The 17,461-nt window shown below is 51.3% G+C and overlaps 1 protein-coding gene and 1 pseudogene across 2 annotated transcripts; one reads left to right on the forward strand and one right to left on the reverse strand.

The window, feature by feature from the left end:
• Nucleotides 1–3,281: 3,281 nt before the first annotated feature.
• LOC311620704 (serine/threonine-protein kinase MRCK gamma-like) lies at nucleotides 3,282–11,530 on the reverse strand (annotated as a pseudogene). The gene is made up of 3 exons: nucleotides 11,506–11,530; nucleotides 7,888–10,816; nucleotides 3,282–3,291 (listed from the first exon to the last, which is right to left on the reverse strand). The product of its transcript is annotated as a serine/threonine-protein kinase MRCK gamma-like (transcript).
• A 1,216-nt stretch (nucleotides 11,531–12,746) lies between these two features.
• LOC311633471 (WD repeat domain phosphoinositide-interacting protein 4-like) lies at nucleotides 12,747–14,464 on the forward strand. Its single transcript, XM_084906204.1, is given in 3 exon segments — nucleotides 12,747–13,079; nucleotides 13,082–13,147; nucleotides 13,150–14,464. Coding segments are annotated over 3 exon segments (1,083 nt in total). The 5' UTR covers nucleotides 12,747–13,057; the 3' UTR covers nucleotides 14,145–14,464.
• Nucleotides 14,465–17,461: the final 2,997 nt, after the last annotated feature.

Here is a 17,461-nt window from a genome sequence, read left to right on the forward strand (position 1 = left end):
GCCTATATAAGCCTGATGTTACTGCCATTCGTGGCTGAGATTTGGAGTGCTGTATTGCCCCTCATAGCCACCGGCTTATGAAATAAATGTGGCTCCTTAATTCAACTTCCTGAGGCGTCATTGTGTGATTCACGGGGTACATTACAACAATTTTTATATTTATTTATTTATTTATTTATTTTTCACCTTACAAAGTTGTCTTTATTATTTTCTTCCTGCCTCGCAAGCATCAGGGTTGACCCCTCCCGGGAGTAGGGCATTTGAGGAGATAAATACTTATTTTGCCCCTCATTCATCAGTAGGGGGAGGTTTAATAAAAATAGTAATATAATAATAATAATAATAATAATAATAATAATAATTGTTACGGAGCAAGTCCCCAAGAGATGGACCACCAAAGCCAATTTGATTAAGCCAGCAAGAATTTATTACAGATTCGAATCCGGGCTCAAACTGTGGCTGATGCAGCAGCCGGCAAACACCCAGGTAAGAGCCCCGATGGAGGGGCAGTCCCTCCAGAGCGCTCACACAAAAACACAGACAAACACACACCTACCACGGCCAGTCAGGCTCTCCGGATCGGGTCCCTCATGGTCCTGGCTGGGGATCCCAGATGAATTCGTGATCCCCAAGGACCACCAGGGAGCCGAGTCCGATGCAATAAACAAAAGAGCCTTCTCCTCCATGCTAGCATGGGCTGTCCCACTCACGCCGGCAGCATGGCGGAAGAGAGCAAATTTCGCCCAGTCCAGGGGTTTTACTCCGGTCGGTGGTGATGTCACTGCCTCGGCTAACCCTGATTGGCCCCTCAGGACAAAGAACTGGCCGTCCTTATCTGTTCCTAAATCCTAAAGACTAAATTCTAAAGACTGGGGACAGCCCGCAGGGTTGGTTCCCAGTCACACCCTGCTGGACATTGGAATGTGGCCCTATCTTGCCCACAATACAAAAGCAGAACTCGGAGGTTAATCTCTAAAGGTTATCTATAGTTTCTACCCCTGAAGCTACTGAGTCAGTGGGAGTCAATCTCCTGTAACTACCCTATTGTTTAATCAAGTAATCAAAGGTCGAAGTCAGATAGCAAGGTTAAAATTCAAACAGCAGTTTTTACCCAAGTATGATTGCTACCATATTTCAATAATAATGGCTGTGCTCAATAATAAAATGTCGTCTATGATCCCCTAAGAATATTCACAGTCTCTAACCTCTTATCCAACCATCCAGGTCCCTGGCTTTTACTATTTTCCTTCCCCTTTCCCTCCCACTTTCACTGCAACACAGTCTCAATCACTCACCTACTCTCTCAGCTTGGAGTGTGGAACTAGAAAAAGGAATCTCATACCCTTCAGTCCACCTCTTCTTACACCTCTCAGCTTGTCTCCATCATCAGGGATTTTTCTTCCTCTGTGGGGAAAACTCATATATCTGTCTCCCCATCAGCTGGACAGGAACCTGTACTCTAATCTATCTCTCACCCAACGTAGATGCAGCCTCAATAATCAGTCTTTACCTGTCCCTGTAACCACTGCTCTACCTACTTTGGAACCCTGTCTCAGGAGCTACAAGAAACATGCGGATGCCCAGCAAGGGGCAAAACTGAAAAAACAAGAACCTACTTCCAATGGTAACCCATTCTCCCCTTTCATGTCACTAGTGAGGCAATTAAGACCTCTACTCTTTTCCCCCTAAAAATAACATCTAGGTCTCAGTTATCTTTCAACTCCAGATCTGTCTCCCACTCACCTGGACCAGGGGTCTGCAGCCTTTAAGACATACAGAGCCACTTGGACCCGTTTCTGAAGGAAAAAAAAACCTGGGAGCCGCAAAACCATTGCGACATTTAAAACAAATATAACACTGCATATATTGTTTCTTACCTTAATGCTATATACCGGATCGTGCAGTTAGCTGTCAATCTGAAGAAAAAAAGGACTTTTTCACTTAACAATGTAAAATATATTTTTGCAAATTAATAGCTAATTAAAATATTTAATTTACCTGGTTAATGGGATTTTTGCTCCTCAGTGCACAGTGTCTGCACATCAGGGCTGTAAGACGTTACCTTCATTTTCACACAGGCTTGCAAGATGTCATCTGTGAGGCGTGACCGATGTTTGTTTTTAATATAGTTCATGTTGGAGAAGACCTGCTCACATACATATGTGGAGCCAAAGATCGACAGGACTCCAAATGCATACTTTTTCATGTTTATATAAGTGTTGGGGATGGCATTCCATGTTTTGAATACAAGTTTGTCCTGTTTGGGAAGGTTTTCAATTTCACTCCATTTATGATTCTGAGCCAGAATGGCCTTCTGATGGGCAACATCCTCAAGAGTAGTGGTCAAGCATTTGAACTTGGACACCCATATATCTTTGTCGGCTATATCGGCCAGTTCCATCTCAAGATCAGGTTGACTTACAACTGCAAATGCAGTCATATTCAATAGGGATGGATCGATCACCGGAGGAGTGACAGGGAAGGATAATGTGTTTTTTTCCTCTCTGAACTCACAGGTCGTTTCCCAAACAAACTTTGCATTGTGGTGATTGCAGACATCAAATATTTCAAATTTATCGTATCATGACTTTGTTTGAACTCTCTCAAAAAGGGAAAGTGAGACAGTGTACCTCTCTGTAAATCTTTGACAAACACTGTCAACTTGTGCTCGAATGCCAAAACCTCCTCCAGCATGTGCAGGGCTGTGCTTCCTTTCCCCTGAAGGGTTGTATTTAGTGTGTTTAGATGTGCTGTCATGTCTACCATAAAATGTAATTTTTCCAGCCACTCTGGTTGTTCCAGCTCAGCAAAGGTAAGCTCTTTGCTGGCCAGGAAAGTTTTTACTTCTTCCAAACATGCGACAAAGTATTTTAGCACCTCGCCTCTGGACAGCCACCGGACCTTGTTGTGGAGCAGGAGGTCAGAATATATGCTTTCCACCTCATCCAATAGCAAACGGAACTGGCAGTGGTTTAAACCCTCTGCCATTATCTTATTAACAATCTGAATGACCACATCCATCACTTTTGTGCATTGTGGGGGAAATGTTTGAGCACACAATGCCTCTTGGTGCAGGATGCAATGAAATGAGAGCGGCGTTCTACCCAGAGCCTTCTGCAGGAGAGCCACAAAGCCCTTCTGTGCTCCTCTCATGCTCAGTGCCCCATCAGTAGCCACTGAGATCAGGTGGTTGGTGTTTATTTTTTCAGCACTTAAATAGTCCAGGACAGCCTTACAGATATCCTCACCCCTTGTTTGGTCTTTTAGTGGTATCAGCTCAATCAGTTCTTCCTGTGGCCCAAAAGAGTTCACATATCGGCAGAACAGCGCTATTTGTACAATATCACCTTTATCTTTGGACTCATCACAGGTGATGGAGTATGCCACAGCTGAATTGATGTCTTGAATTTGCTGTTTGCTAATGTTTTCTGCCATTTTTAGGGTTCTGTCTTTGACAGTCTTCGCAGAGAGAGGCATGTCTTTAATTTTCTGCACAATTTCATTCTTGTTTTTGAAGTCCTTGTATAGATGTTCTGAAACCTTAATGAATGCTTCTTTTATATACTCTCCATCTGTGAACGGATTCCCGTGCTTGACTATTTCCTGAGCGTCCACAAAACTAGCATATGTTGTGGAATTTGCAGACTTCACCCACTTCTTGAAATTATTTTTGTTCCTATCAACCTTCCTCATAAGTTCTGCAATGGCTTTTCTTCTCTCATCTCCATCTGAATATTTTTCAGCAAAGGCTGTGTGTTTATTCTGGAAATGTCTTGCAACATTCAACTTTTTGTTGTTTGCAAATTTCTCACTACATATTAAGCATACTGGTAAACCAGTCTCCAGTAGAGAATGCAAATGATTCAGTCCATGTATCATTAAACACTCTGTTTTCTTCAGAAATTTTTCTCTTCTTGCCTTTATCCATGGCTGGCCTACCGGGGCGTCGAAAACAAGGACGTAATAAGAAATCACAAAATTAATCAGGGCCCCAGTGTACCATAAATCATAATCAGTGCCTGATGTAAATAATAATTAATAATGAGGGCCCAATGTCATCCTCGTCATTATAAAAATAACTTTTTTGTCACTTTTTGGTAATAATTTCTTTTCCTGACCCCCTCAAGAAGCCCTCCTCATCATAAAAATATTTTTTCTCATTTTTTTAATTATTATTTATTTTCCGAACCCCTCAAAATTACTCTTCCTCATCATAAAAATAATTTTTGCCACTTTTTTTTTTATTATTTCTTTGTTTGACCCCCTCAGAATTACTCCTCCTCATAAAAATAAATATTAAATTAACAAGACACCTTTTTAAAAAAAACAACAAAAAAACAATTCATCAGGCCCCCCAATATTCCGTAAATTAAATTAAATAAATTAAATAAAAATGTAAATAATAATTTTATTTATTTAAAAAATAATTTTTTATATAATAGCCACAAATTTCCTACAGTGTACACCTTACAAAGGGACCTGTCTCCCATGCTTAACCATCAGCAAAAATTAGTATCTGTTAATTTTTTTTTTTTTTTTAACCTGGCTTTTGTTTTTTCTCTTTCAGGCTCTTGTTCTCCATTCACTGTACAGTCACACTTCAAGCCCACTCTTTCTCTTTCCGCATGCGGCTCTGGAGCCGTAGGTTGCTGACACCTGCACCTGGACAATCCTGTCCCAGGGGTTCAGAGACTATCATATATTTGGCCAGGCCTTACCCAGAGACCCCCAAGAATGCTTGTTAAAACCCAGCCCTACACATCTGAGGCATATAGCTGGTCTCCACTGGTAGGATTTCTCCATCATTGGATCCCAAATTTTTCTCTCCTAGCTAAGCCCTTATACCAGGTTTCCTCACCCTCCCTCGTTTGTCAAGCTTTCTCTAACTCCGGGACACCCCTCTGGTGTCTGTCTCTCCCTCTCCATGGGGGTCCTCACCCAGCCCCTAGGGCCAGCCTTCACCCCCATAGCCTACCTGTCCCAACAGCTTGATTCCACAGTTTGGGATTGCAGCCCTGCCTCTGGGCTCTGGCTGCAGCTGCTGTTCTCATCAAGGAGGCCCAGAAGATCTGCCTCCAGCAACCCTTACAGGTCTTCTCCATCCATAGACTACAGTATCTTCTGTCACACCAATCCTGATCTCTCCTTACCCCCTCTCACATGCAGGAACTTGATCTCCTATTCCTCGAGAGTCCTGATGTCTTCCTAGCCCAGCCCTCAGCCCTGAACTCAGCCACTCTCCTTCTTGCTGCCTCTACCCAAACTGCAGCAAAGCACTCCTGCCCCGAGGTCATCTCTCAACCTCAGGTGGGACTCTCAGATTCCTCTCTCTAATCCTGATTTAACTCTGCTTGTGGATGGAAACTTGTGTCTAGACCCCCCAGGAATGTCGGAAAGCCTCCTATGCGATTGTAACACTCAAGTGGACCCTGGAGAAGCCCTTCATCCCTCTTCACCTCACCCACACTGCGAGAGGCAGTCAGGAGTGCCTGCTCCCCTGCTCCACGTGTGCAGCTGCCTCACTCCAGGGAGGAATGCACCCCAACTTTCCTACCCATCAAATGAAGGGGACACCTCCCAGGGCAGGACTGCAGGTAGACTTTATATGCCTCCCCACAAGAAGACCAAATATCTATCACCATGGTAGACACCCTGACAGGGTGGGCAGAGGCCTTCCCTACCTGCAAGGAAACTGCTGAGGTTGTTGCTGAGATCTTGATAACACACATAATCTCTGGCATCTCCTGGAAACTGCACACACCCTACCACCCACATTCATCGGGTAAGATCCAGAAGAGCAACGGCTTCCTTAAAGACCATCTAACTAAACTCTCTCTCTCTAGAAATTCGCAGCCCTGCTGAAACCGGTTTGGCTCAATGGATAGAGCAATGGCTTGGGGACTGAAAGGTCCTGGGTTCGATTCCGGTCAAGGGCATGTACCTTGGTTGCGGGCATATCCCCAGTAGGGGGTGTGCAAGAGGCAGCTGATCGATCGATGACTCTCTCTCATCAATATTTCTAACTATCTCTCTTCCTTCCTCTCTGTACAAAATCAATAATATATATATATTTTAAAATGCTTTAGAAATTCGCAGCCCTAGCCGGACCTTCTGCCCATGGTCCTAACTGGAATCCGGACTACGCCAAGGAGCCCCTCCTTTTTACCTCCCCAAGAATCTTAACCCCCTAGGTTGTCTGTCAGTTCCAGGCCCAGAGAAACAGCAAAACCAGACAAGTGATGCCGTGGCAGCCTCAGGACCAGCTTTTATCTTCCAAGTGACTCAATAGGATCGCTCTCAAGATGTCACCAACCAATCTCTTGGAAATCATGCTGCTGCACCCCTTATCCAGCACGGAAAAATGCTACCTGCTTTTTGCTCATGTACCCCATGGCTCCTCCCACTATTAGGCCCACTGGTATTTATACTCTTTTTTTTAAAAAAATATATTTTATTGATTTTTGTACAGAGTGGAAGAGAGAGAGATAGAGAGTTTGAAACATCAATGAGAGAGAGTCATCGATCAGCTGCCTCTTGCACACCCCCTACTGGGGATATGCCCGCAACCAAGGTACATGCCCTTAACCGGAATCAAACCCGGGGCCCTTCAGTCCCCAAGCCGACGCTCTATCCATTGAGCCAAACTGGTCCCGGCAGGTATTTATACTCTTAATTTTGCTCTTTGGCCAATGTCTCATGCAGAACAGAATGCAGGCGTTCGCCAACCATGGGAGAGATCTATCTGGCACTGAATTCAGAACTGAACACCAGAATCTTTGAGACCCTGGGTAGATGCCCCTAAAAGACGACACCCCCTCACAGCTGGAAGTAGCTACGGAAGATTGACCTTCGCCCCCTGACCTCGCCCGGACTCTCAATTTTTAAAAAACATTACCAGAAGCCTGGAATGATAGATCCTCCCTTTCTCCAGTTGATGGACAGACATAAACCCCACCTGCGGCCAGACATTCCTGAGCTCTGAACCACCAATCAGCACCTGCCAAATACCCTAAGACCCCAATTCCTAAGTCCCTTGGTCCCTAATCAATCCGTGTGCTGAGTGCCCTAAGCCCCGCCCCCTATCCTTAAAGGTTCTTGTACACACCTCCCTCGCTCTCTTCTGCTCCTCTCCGTGGAAGCAGCCGGCAGGGGTACCCTTCCCTCCAGTAAAGCCTGTGTGTGTCCTGCCATCCAGATCTCCGGTCTACCTTCTCTATTTAATCTATCACACAGTTGGTTGAAGCTTTGAGAAAAAAAGACACCCCCCCCCTTTTTTTGGGGAAGGGCCAAAGTGTGCCTGGAGACCCGCCAATGGACTGACCAGGTGCCCATCTCCCACCGAGTAGCCCATATAAATACCCTCCCCATTCCATCCCAGCTCAGGAACCCTCTTCTCCTCTGGACGGATTAGGTGTCAGTTGCTTATGGAGCTTCTTCTCCCTGTTCCCAACCCCACCCTGCTCCTCCCCAGAGAAAGGACCCGTGGGTGTGTTCCTCCAATTCCCTCTCCCCTTGTCTCTTGTTCATCCATCTTCCTTTATCCCTCTCTCCTTCTCCGGGTGGCTTTTCCTTCCTTCTAATCACCATCACCTCCTCTCTCCCTACTTGCCTCTCACTTCCTTCACCTACATCCTTCCCCCTGCTTCTCTCGCTTCTTTCCTCTGGCTCAGAGCCTGTCCTTCTCGCCCTGGCCCTGAGCAGAGACCGGGATATGCCCCAACTTGGCCTCCCTGGGGGCTGGACAGGGCGCAGCCCAGACCTGAGTCTGCTCCCAGGGACCTGGCCCTTCGTTCCTGACTCTTCCAGAGCCCCTGAGGCAGGGCACTGGAAACGAGGGCTTTGGCACAATCATCCCTGGACACAGGGCCAGAAGCGCCCCCAGCCCACAGCAGAGGGGGCCGTTCTGTCCCGGTGGCGAGCACAGGACGGGCTGGGAGTGTGGCGGGAGGTGGGATGCGGCCTCCCGGTGGCTCCCCAGCCGGGCTCTCCCTGAGTCCGAATCTCCACTTGTCCTGGACCCGCCAGAGCTCTTTGCTCCCTGTCTCAGTCCTGGGATTCGGGGAGCTCTCTGGTTCCAGGCTGGGGGCAGGCTCCGGGGCCGCTCTGAGGCCTGTACCAGGGAGGCTGCGGGACTCAGGGATCCCTGCGGGCAGGACACGGACTCCCTGGACAGGGATGTCCAAGGCTTCTTCTTCATGGGGTCTGCGCTCCCATCGCTGCCCATGGAGGCCGGGTGCCGCGAGGCCTCGGAGAAGCTGTGGGGCCGCTGCGGGACGGAACTGCAGGCACCTCGGCCCTTCCCTTCAGGAGGCGGGGGCGGGTCCTTGGCGCCGGGCTTTCTGTGGGTAAAGCCCACGTGCACCAGGTGGTTGAAGTTGGTGGGCGGTGAAATGAGCTTGGAGCGCACGAAGGGGTCCTTCAGCATCTCCCTGCGCTGCCGCTGTCGCTGCTGCTCATCCAACACCCGGAAAAGGAAGCTGCGCTTGCTCTTGGTGCGGAGCAGCTGGCGCCGGCTGCAGTCGGTGAGGTCGGGGATGTTGAACTCGTCTTTCTCTCTGAGAGGGTTCCTGAGGTAGGTCAGGCGGACCTTCTCAGGTTCAGGAGTCGCACCTTCTTGAGTGGCACCTTTTGGACCCTTTCTGCTTTCCTCACATCAAACACGTCCATGGAGCTCTCACCGAACACCGTCAGGTAGGGCACTGCGTAACCCGGCCTGTGGGCAATGCTGGCCATAGCAGCCCATGGACGCGAGACTTGCTGCCGGCGCTGTCCACGTAGACCCCAGCAGTGGCGAAGAGCAGCAGGAACTCACTGAGGCTGAGCTCCACCGCCCCCAGCGCCTCGCCCAGGCCCCCTCTCGATGGTGGCAGCTCCTCGGACATCAGACTGCCCCCAGCGCTAAAGGCGCAGCCTCATTGAGCAGCGGGTAGAGCGAGAAGGCACCAGCTGCACCCACACACAGCCAGTCGCCCAGCAGCTCCAGGCTCTGCACAGGTGCTGGTGCCTGCAGCTCACGGATACGGTGGTGCCAGGGCCCAGGGCCTGAGCCCAGCTGGTAGCAGAGCACTTGGCGCTTGACAGCTACACGGAGCACAGGAGTGCGGGCCTGCAGGATGCACCCGGCTGCCAGCGCCTGGCAGCCTCGGGACTCGGGGATCTTGGCTCCGGCCACCTCGGCGCTCTCCGGCTCTGCCAGGGGGAAGAGGCGCACGCTGGGGCCTCGGCCGCACAGCACGGCCAGAAAGCCCGCGGTGGGGCTCACGGCCAGCCGCTGCACCCGCCAGCACTCCCCCACCTGGAAGATGTCATTGCTGTGCAGGTGGATCACAATCAGCCCCTCCTCGGTGCCCAGAGTAAGCGGGTCCTGGCCAATGATGGCGGGGCAGAGCGTGTGCCACAGCAGGGGCAGCCTGTTGTCGTAGGCCTCCGTGAGGGTGTACACGGGCCTGGGCCTCGGCCGCGTGTCCAGCAGCAGCCACTGCAGCTCACCCAGCACCTGCATCCAGTGCTCCCGCTCCGCCTCGCTCTCGGCCAGCAGCAGCATGGCACACGTGACGGGCGGCACCGTCAGCTGGGAGGCTGTCACCCTAAAGATGCGTGGCAGGTCTTTGGATTGGGCGTGAATAACATCAGAGGCCAGGACTGGGGTGGCTGAGAACTGGGGATCCCTCAGATCCAGTGCCTGCAGGAGGGCCCCGCTGACCAGGCTGAGCTGAGGGTCCGGGGCATCGAACAGCAGCAGGCACGAGTCGCTGAGGGCGGCAAACACCCGCTACCAGCCCCTCCAGACGCCGGAGGGCCGTGGCACCGACAGGAAGCCCTTGTAGGCAGTGCCCGTGCCTGTTTTGGGGTGCACCCCCAGAGCCGTGCAGAGGAGTTCAGGGGGCACGGGGCAGGGTGGCGCCTGTGGGGCACAAGCCCAGTGACAGAAGTAGCTGCAGGCATCACAGCCCCGGCCCTGGCGGCCCATGCCCAGCATCAGCGAGGTGCAGCGCAGACACTTGGTGGGGCACGGGAAACTCAGGGCGCAGCATGTATGAGCCAGGCTTTGCAGGAGGACCTTCTGCAGGGGCTGTGGGAGCAGCAGGTCCCCTGGGGAACACAGCCCCCAGGTGCAGGCTGCGTCGGCCCTTCTGGCCTCAGCTCTGGCTCCACTCCGCATCTTGGGGCCTCTCCTGAGAAGCCAGGGTCCTTGGCGGAATCCTTCTCTGAGCTCCAGAAAGGCAGGAGGGGAATCAGGGAGTTTGAGGACTTGGTGTCTCCTGGCCCGCGGGTCCGCAGCTCCTCCCGCAGCGCAGCCAGCTCCTGCTGCAGGCCCCGGTTCTGCTTCTCAGCCTCCTGCAGACGGCTCTCGGCCTGCAGCTGGGCCTCCTGCACCTGGGTCAGCTGCTCCTGCAAGCTCTGCCTGGCCCGGATCTCAGCCTCCAAGGCCAACTGCAGCTCCAGCCTGGCCAAGGCCTCCATCTTCTGCCGCCGTCTTGCCTTCCACTGGTGGTCCAGTGGCCGAGGAAGGAGTGTCTGGGTGCCCACGTTCCTCAAGGACTCCAGATCCTCTGCCCTCTTGGTGGCCAGGGCCTGCAGGCAGCCTCTTGAGACCTTTTCATTATTCACCCAGCTGCCCTCTGTATCCCGCCATTCGCCCTCCAGCTGCTGCGGGCTCTGCTGTTCCCGTTCCAGCTCTTCCGCAAGCCGCTCCTGCTTGTGGCTCAGCTGCCGGTTCTCTTCCTGTAGCTGGCACAGGGCCTCCTCCTTTCCACCGGCCCGTGGCCGCAGGCCTGCTCCAGCTGCACACGCCCCGGTTCTGCTTCTGAGCCGTCTGCAGGAGGCTGAGAAGCAAAACCGGGGCCTCAGCTGAGCTTTCTTCCTCAGCTGAGCCTCCTGAGGCCCGCCCTCAGGCAACCCCGTGCCGTTGGTCTCAGAGGCACTGTGGACCGTCTTGACCCGGGAAGATTCTTTCTCGAGGCTTCGCTCCCGCTGTCTTTGAAGCTGTGTCATCTATTGATTTCACAGAGGAAGGGAGAGGGCGAGTGAGATAGAAACATCAATGAGGAGAGAGAATCACTGATCGGCTGCCTCCTGCACACCTCCCAATGGGGATAAAGCCTGCAACCCGGGCATATGCCCTGACCCTTCAAGTCCGCAGGCCGACACTCTATCCACTGAGCCAAACTGTCTAGGGCTCCATTGACTTTTACTAGTAGAATGAGTGGAAGAAAGGGAGAAAGGGAAATCTATCCTATATAATAAAGAGAAAAAAATCTATGTTAGAGAAACACATCAATTGGTTGCTTCCTGCTCAAGCCCTGACCAGGGCCTAGGGCATGGGAGGAGCCTGCAGCTGAGGTATATGCCCTTCACTGGAATCGAACCACAGACCCGTTGGTCCACAGACTGATGCTCTATCCACTGAGCCAAACCGGCTATGGCATAGACTTATTTGCAGTGCTGCCAGGAATTTTCCTGTTTGAGTCCCAGCTACAGCCTCAGCAATCCCTGTTGTCTCACCTAAGACTGAAGTTGAGTCAAGCATTTTGGTAGGACAAACGAAGCATGTTTGTATGGCACCAGGAGCAGTGGCTGCTTCCCGTCCGGGCTTCCTTCTAAGAAGCATGTACTGTGTATGGCACAGGAGGCATTGCATTGCCTCTCATCTGAGCTTGAGGCGTGCATTTATTGGGTGAGTCTGATCAGCTCCAGATGGCAAGAGACCTCCAGTGGTCCTTGGCCTGGTCTCCACGGTCTTAGCCTAATCCTCTCTGGGATGAGAGGCATTGCTCTTCTTTGGTGGATTTTATTTTTTCTTTATGCATGCATTCTGTGATGTCTGTGGCTTGATAGTAAAGGATCATGGTGTGAAGCTCTTGTCTGTAGGTTGTCCATACCTGTAAATCTATCCTATATAATAAAGATGTAATATGCAAATTGACCATCACTCTAACACACAAGATGGCCACCCACATGTGGACACAAGATGGCCACCACAAGAGGGCTGACAGGGGAGGGCAGTTGTGAGCAATCAGGCCAGCAGGGGAGGGGAGTTGGGGGTGACCAGGCTTGCAGGGAAGGGCAGTTGGGGGTGACAAAGCTAGCAGGGGAGGGAAGTTAGGGGTGCCAGGCTGACAGGGGAGGGAAGTTAGGAATGACCAGGAGGCAAAGAAGGGCAGTTAGGGGTAACTAGGCCGCTAAGAGAGGGCAGTTGTGGGGTCCAGGTTTGCAGGGGATTGAAGTTGGGGGTGACCAGGCTGTCAAGGGAGGACAGTTAGGGTAAGGTGACCAGATGTCCCACTTTTGGCGGGACAGTCCTGATTTTTAACAATTTGTCCCATGTCCCGCAGCGTTTTAAAAAAGTTCCAATTTTTGGAAAGAATGCACAACAAGCTAGGGAACTGTGGGAGAACAGGAAGGGAATATACAGTTTTCGGCGGCCATGTGGCTATTTAGCCAGAATATGAGTTTTATATTATTTTTGTTAATTTTATAATGTTAAACTTTAATAATAACAAATAATTGTTGAGAACTGATCATTGAGAACTGCTTATTAAAGTTCGCAACGACGAAAACATTTTGTAATTGTCTCTCAGACGATACACTTCGTACTGCGTGCTAATAAGCTAGTTAAACAAGTGATATCATTACAAATCAGCTATTCAGATAATTTCGGTAAGTAGTTTATTTATTTATTTCATACATACATAAATTTTCTTGAATTTAGCACAGTACTCGTATTATTTATATTTATAGTGGCAGCAAAAACTCTAGCGCCAGCCTTGAAAGTGATACTTATGACTTAGGTTATAATTAAGTGTTGAGCCTTTGAAAGCCATTTTATGTGTGAAATATAATTTAACAAATACTTGTGAAAAATTTCATGACCTTTTAAACAACAGCAATCTGATTTTCCGGTGCCAGGCTCCCTCCCCCGGAAGTGAGACCTGAAGTAAACAAGGGAGCTGAGTGTCAAGGCCCTGGAGGTCAGAAAGCTGTGCTGCGGGCGGCACCCAGACCCGGGCCTAGGATCGGGAGGCGGGAGCGGAGGTCAGGGAAGCAATCCTGAATCATGACTCAGCAACCACTTCGAGGGTGACCAGCCTGTGTTTCAATCAAGACCAAAGCTGCTTTAGCTGTGCCATGGAGACAGGCGTACGCATCTAAAGGTGGAGCCATTGATGGAGAAGGGACACCTGGACCATGAGCAGATGGGCAGCATGGGCCTGGTGGAAATGCTGGACCGCTCCAACCTGCTGGCCCTGGTGGGCGGTGGTAGCAGTCCCAAGTTCTCAGAGATCTCGGTGCTGATCTGGGATGATGCCCGGGAGGGCAAGGCCTCCACGGATAAGCTGGTGCTGGAGTTCACCTTCACCAAGGCAGTGCTGGCTGTGCGCATGCGCCATGACAAAATTGTGATTGTGCGGAGGAACCGCATCTATGTGTACTCCTTCTCTGACAATCCCCGGAAGCTGTTTGAGTTCAACACCCGGGACAACCCAAAGGGGCTCTGCGACCTCTGCTCCAGCCTGGAGAAACAGCTGCTCGTGTTCCCAGGACACAAGCGCGGGAGTCTGCAGCTCGTGGACCTGGCGAGCACAAAGCCAGGCACTTCGTCCGCGCCATTTACCATCAACGCCCATCAGAGCGACGTGGCCTGTGTGTCCCTGAACCAGCCGGGCACCGTGGTGGCCTCGGCCTCCCAGAAGGGCACCCTTATTCGCCTTTTTGACACACAGTCCAATGAAAAACTGGTGGAGCTACGCCGAGGCACCGACCCTGCCACCCTCTACTGCATCAGCTTCAGCTTCAGCCATGACTCCTTCTTCCTGTGCGCCTCCAGTGATAAGGGCACGGTCCACACCTTTGCCTTCAAGGATACCCGCCTCAACAGCCGCTCTGCGCTAGCTCGAGTGGGCAAAGTTGGGCCTATGATAGGACAGTACGTGGACTCTCAGTGGAGCCTGGCGAGTTTCACAGTGCCCGCTGAGTCGGCCTGCATCTGCGCCTTCGGTCGCAACACTTCCAAGAATGTCAACTCCGTCATCGCCATCTGTGTAGATGGGACCTTCCACAGATATGTTTTCACTCCTGATGGAAACTGCAACAGAGAGGCTTTCGACGTGTACCCTGACATCTGTGTTGATGATGACTTTTAAGGACCCCGTAGGTTGTGCTAGGGACCTGCAGTGGCAAAGCACAAAGCATTTATGGTGTGGGAGTGCTGAAAGCCACCAGCCAGCGAGCACTAACGGGGCAGGTGCACACTTTCCCCTCCTCAGAGCAATGCCCAAACGGCTCATTCCTCCCACGCACTTCTTGGTGGTGTCCTTGAGGACTGTGTGCCCACAGGGCCAGGCCAGAGACCCAGAGGGGCAGCAGATGCCCTGGGGCTCCCAGCCTGGAGAAGAGGACTAGGTCCCCAGAGGAAGTGCCCTGATTCAACCTGTGGGGATAAAATTTTTTTCCCAGAAAGAGCCAATCAATTTGAATAAAAAGTAATGGTATTAAAAAAAAAACAACAGCAATCTACTAAAAAAAAATCACTCAAATGAGAAATATGCCAAAGAATAAAATAAAATAATACATACATAATTTTTTAATTTATTATATTTATAAATTGTACTTATATTGAAATTTTAAAAAAATATTACAGTACTATTTTTGTTGCTCCATATAAACCAAATTTTTAATCAAGAACTGGTCACCCTTTCCCCCTCCCGTCAATGATGTCCCGCTTTACAATCTGGTCACCTTAAGTTAGGAGTGACCAGGCCTGCAGGGGAAGGCAGTTGGGGGCAACCAGGCCAGCAGGGGAGAGAAGTTAGGGGTGACTAGAAGGCAAAGAAGGGCAGTTAGGGGTGACCAGGCTGGCAGAGGGCAGTTGGGGGGGTATCAGGTTGGATGGGGAAGGCAGTTAGGGGTGACCAGGCCTGCAGGGAGGGTAGTTAGGGGCAACCAGGCTGGCAAGGGAGGGAAGTTAGGGGTGACTAGGCATCCAGGAGAGGGCAGTTGTGGGGAGAACCCAGGCCTGCAGGGGAGAGTAGTTGGGGGTGACCAGGCTTTCAGGGGAGGGCAGTTGGGGACGACAAAGCTGACAAGGGAGGGCAGTTAGAGGTTACCAGGCCAGCAGGCGAGGGTAGTTGGGGGTGACCAGGCCTTCAGTGGAGGACAGTTAGGGGTGACCATGCCTGCAGGGGAGGGCAGTTGGGAGGACCAGGCCTTCAAGGGAGGGCAGTTGGGGGCAACCAGGCCTGCAGAAGAGGGCAGTTGGTGGGGACCAGGCTGGCAGAGGAGGGCAGTTGGGGGGACCAGGCCTGTAAGAGAGGGCAATTTGGGGAACCAGTCCTGCAGAGGAGGGCAGTTAGGGGTAACCAGGTTGGCAAGGAAGGACAGTTAGGGGTGACCAGTCCAGCAGCAGAGGGCAGTTGGGCAGGACCAGGTCGGAAGGGGAGGGCAATTAGGGGTGACCAGGCCTGTAGGGGAGGGCAGTTAGAGGTGACTAGGCCTTCAGGGGAGGGCAGTTGGGGGCGACCAGGCCGGAAGGGGAGGGCAGTTAGAGGTGACCAGGCCTTCATGGAGGGCAGTTGGGGGTGACCAGGCTGTAAGGGGAGGGTTGTTAAGGGTGACCAGGCTGGCAGGAGAGGGCAGTTGGGGGTGACCAGGCTGTAAGGGAGAGTTGTTAAGGGTGACCAAGTCTGCAGGGGAGGGCAGTTGAGGGTGACCAGGTTGGCAGAGGAGGTCAGTTGGGGGTGACCAGGAAGACCCTTCTTATAAGGAAACTTCCCTTTCACAGAGACCCCTCTAGGAGACCATGTCCCTATTTTAAATTGTCCAATAATTACTGGGAGAACATGCTGATCAGGTCCTCCCTCAACCTTTTATGGGAGACATCCCCCCACTCCTCTACAGCCAGGAGACTGGATCCTCCTAAAGAAAAGCCATCCATCAAATAATTTACAGCCCCAATGGCAAGGCCCTTGTCAGGTACTCCTAACTATCCCAATTGTAGCTAAACTATCAGGGCATACTAGTATATCACAATTCCATCTTTCCAGATTAAAACTCATTTTCAGAACACCACCATTGCATCCTCTAAGTATCACAGCCACCAGATCGGGCCCACCAGACTCCACCTTACCTACATCCCAGAAGAAGAGGAAAAATGAGTGAGCAGTCCTGCACGAGCCCCTGTGTACTGACCCTACCAACCCTAGCTACTGGCCCCTGCCAGCCTGATCAATGCCTAACTGCTCCCCTGCCAGCCCAATTGCCCCGAAGAGCCCTCCCCTGCCAGCCTGGTCATCTCCAACTGCCCTCCCCTGCTATCCCAGTCTTCCCCAACCGCCCTCCCCTGCTGGCCTGGTCACTGCCCTCCTCTGAAGGCCTGGTCCCCCCAACTACTCTCCCCTGCAGGTCCGGTCACCCCTAACTGCCCTCCCCTGCTGGCCTGGTTCCCCTCAACTGCTCTCCCCTGCACCTCATATCCTTTAGTCCATATCTTCTCCCTATACTTTTCAGCTTGCCTCTGTGACTAGGGATTTTTTTCTTCCTGTGGGGAAAACACATACATCTGCCTCTGATAAACTGGACAGGAACCTGTACTCTTGTCTATCTCTCACCCAGTGTAGAGGTAGCCCCCAATAATCAGTCTTTATCTGTCCCCATAACACTTCATCTTTGACACAAAAGGGCAGTCCAGATAATTCCTCTCCTCATAACCCTCAGCAACTCAGCAGGTGTTGAGACTGGCATAGGGGGCTTAACCACTCACTGCTCTAACATATTTTTAAATTCTGTCTTGGGTCTACAAGAAAGCCTAGATTGCCCTAGCTGGTTTGGCTCAGTGAATAGGGCATCAGCCTGAGGACTGAAAGGTCCCAGGTTTGAGTCCAGTCAAGGGCACATGCCTGGATTGTGGGCTCAATCCCCAGTAGGGGGCATGAAGAAGGCAGCTGATCAGTGATTCTCATCCTTGATGTTTCTCTCTCCCTTTCCCTTCCTCTCTGAAACAAACAAACAAACAAAAATCCTATATAATAAAACCTTAATATGCAAATCAACCGAACAGCGGAACAACTGGTCATATGATGAGCACTGACCACCAGGGGGCAGACTTCAGTGCTTTGGTGGTCAGTGGGCTTTTATGGGGGGAACTCTGCTCAGCCAGAAGCCGGGCTCATGGCTGGTGAGAGCACCAGCAGCGGCGGAAGCCTCTCCCGCCCTGTGGCAGAGCTAAGAATGTCCAACTGCCAGCAGGCCTAAGTCATCAGTTGGACATCCCCTGAGGGCTCCCGGACTGCAAGAGGGCACAGGCTGGGCTGAGGGAATCCCCCCCCCCCCACCCCGTGCATGAATTTTGTGCACTGGGCCTCTAGTATATATATATATATATATATAAATAAAAAGCCTAGATGACATTAATAAAAGTTTAGTTCAAATAAAGATAGCTTCATTAGCTACTGTCACCCTCCAA

This window comes from Pipistrellus hanaki (genome assembly GCF_964339955.1).
Source record: "Pipistrellus hanaki genome assembly, chromosome: 1".
Lineage (NCBI taxonomy): Eukaryota > Metazoa > Chordata > Mammalia > Chiroptera > Vespertilionidae > Pipistrellus > Pipistrellus hanaki.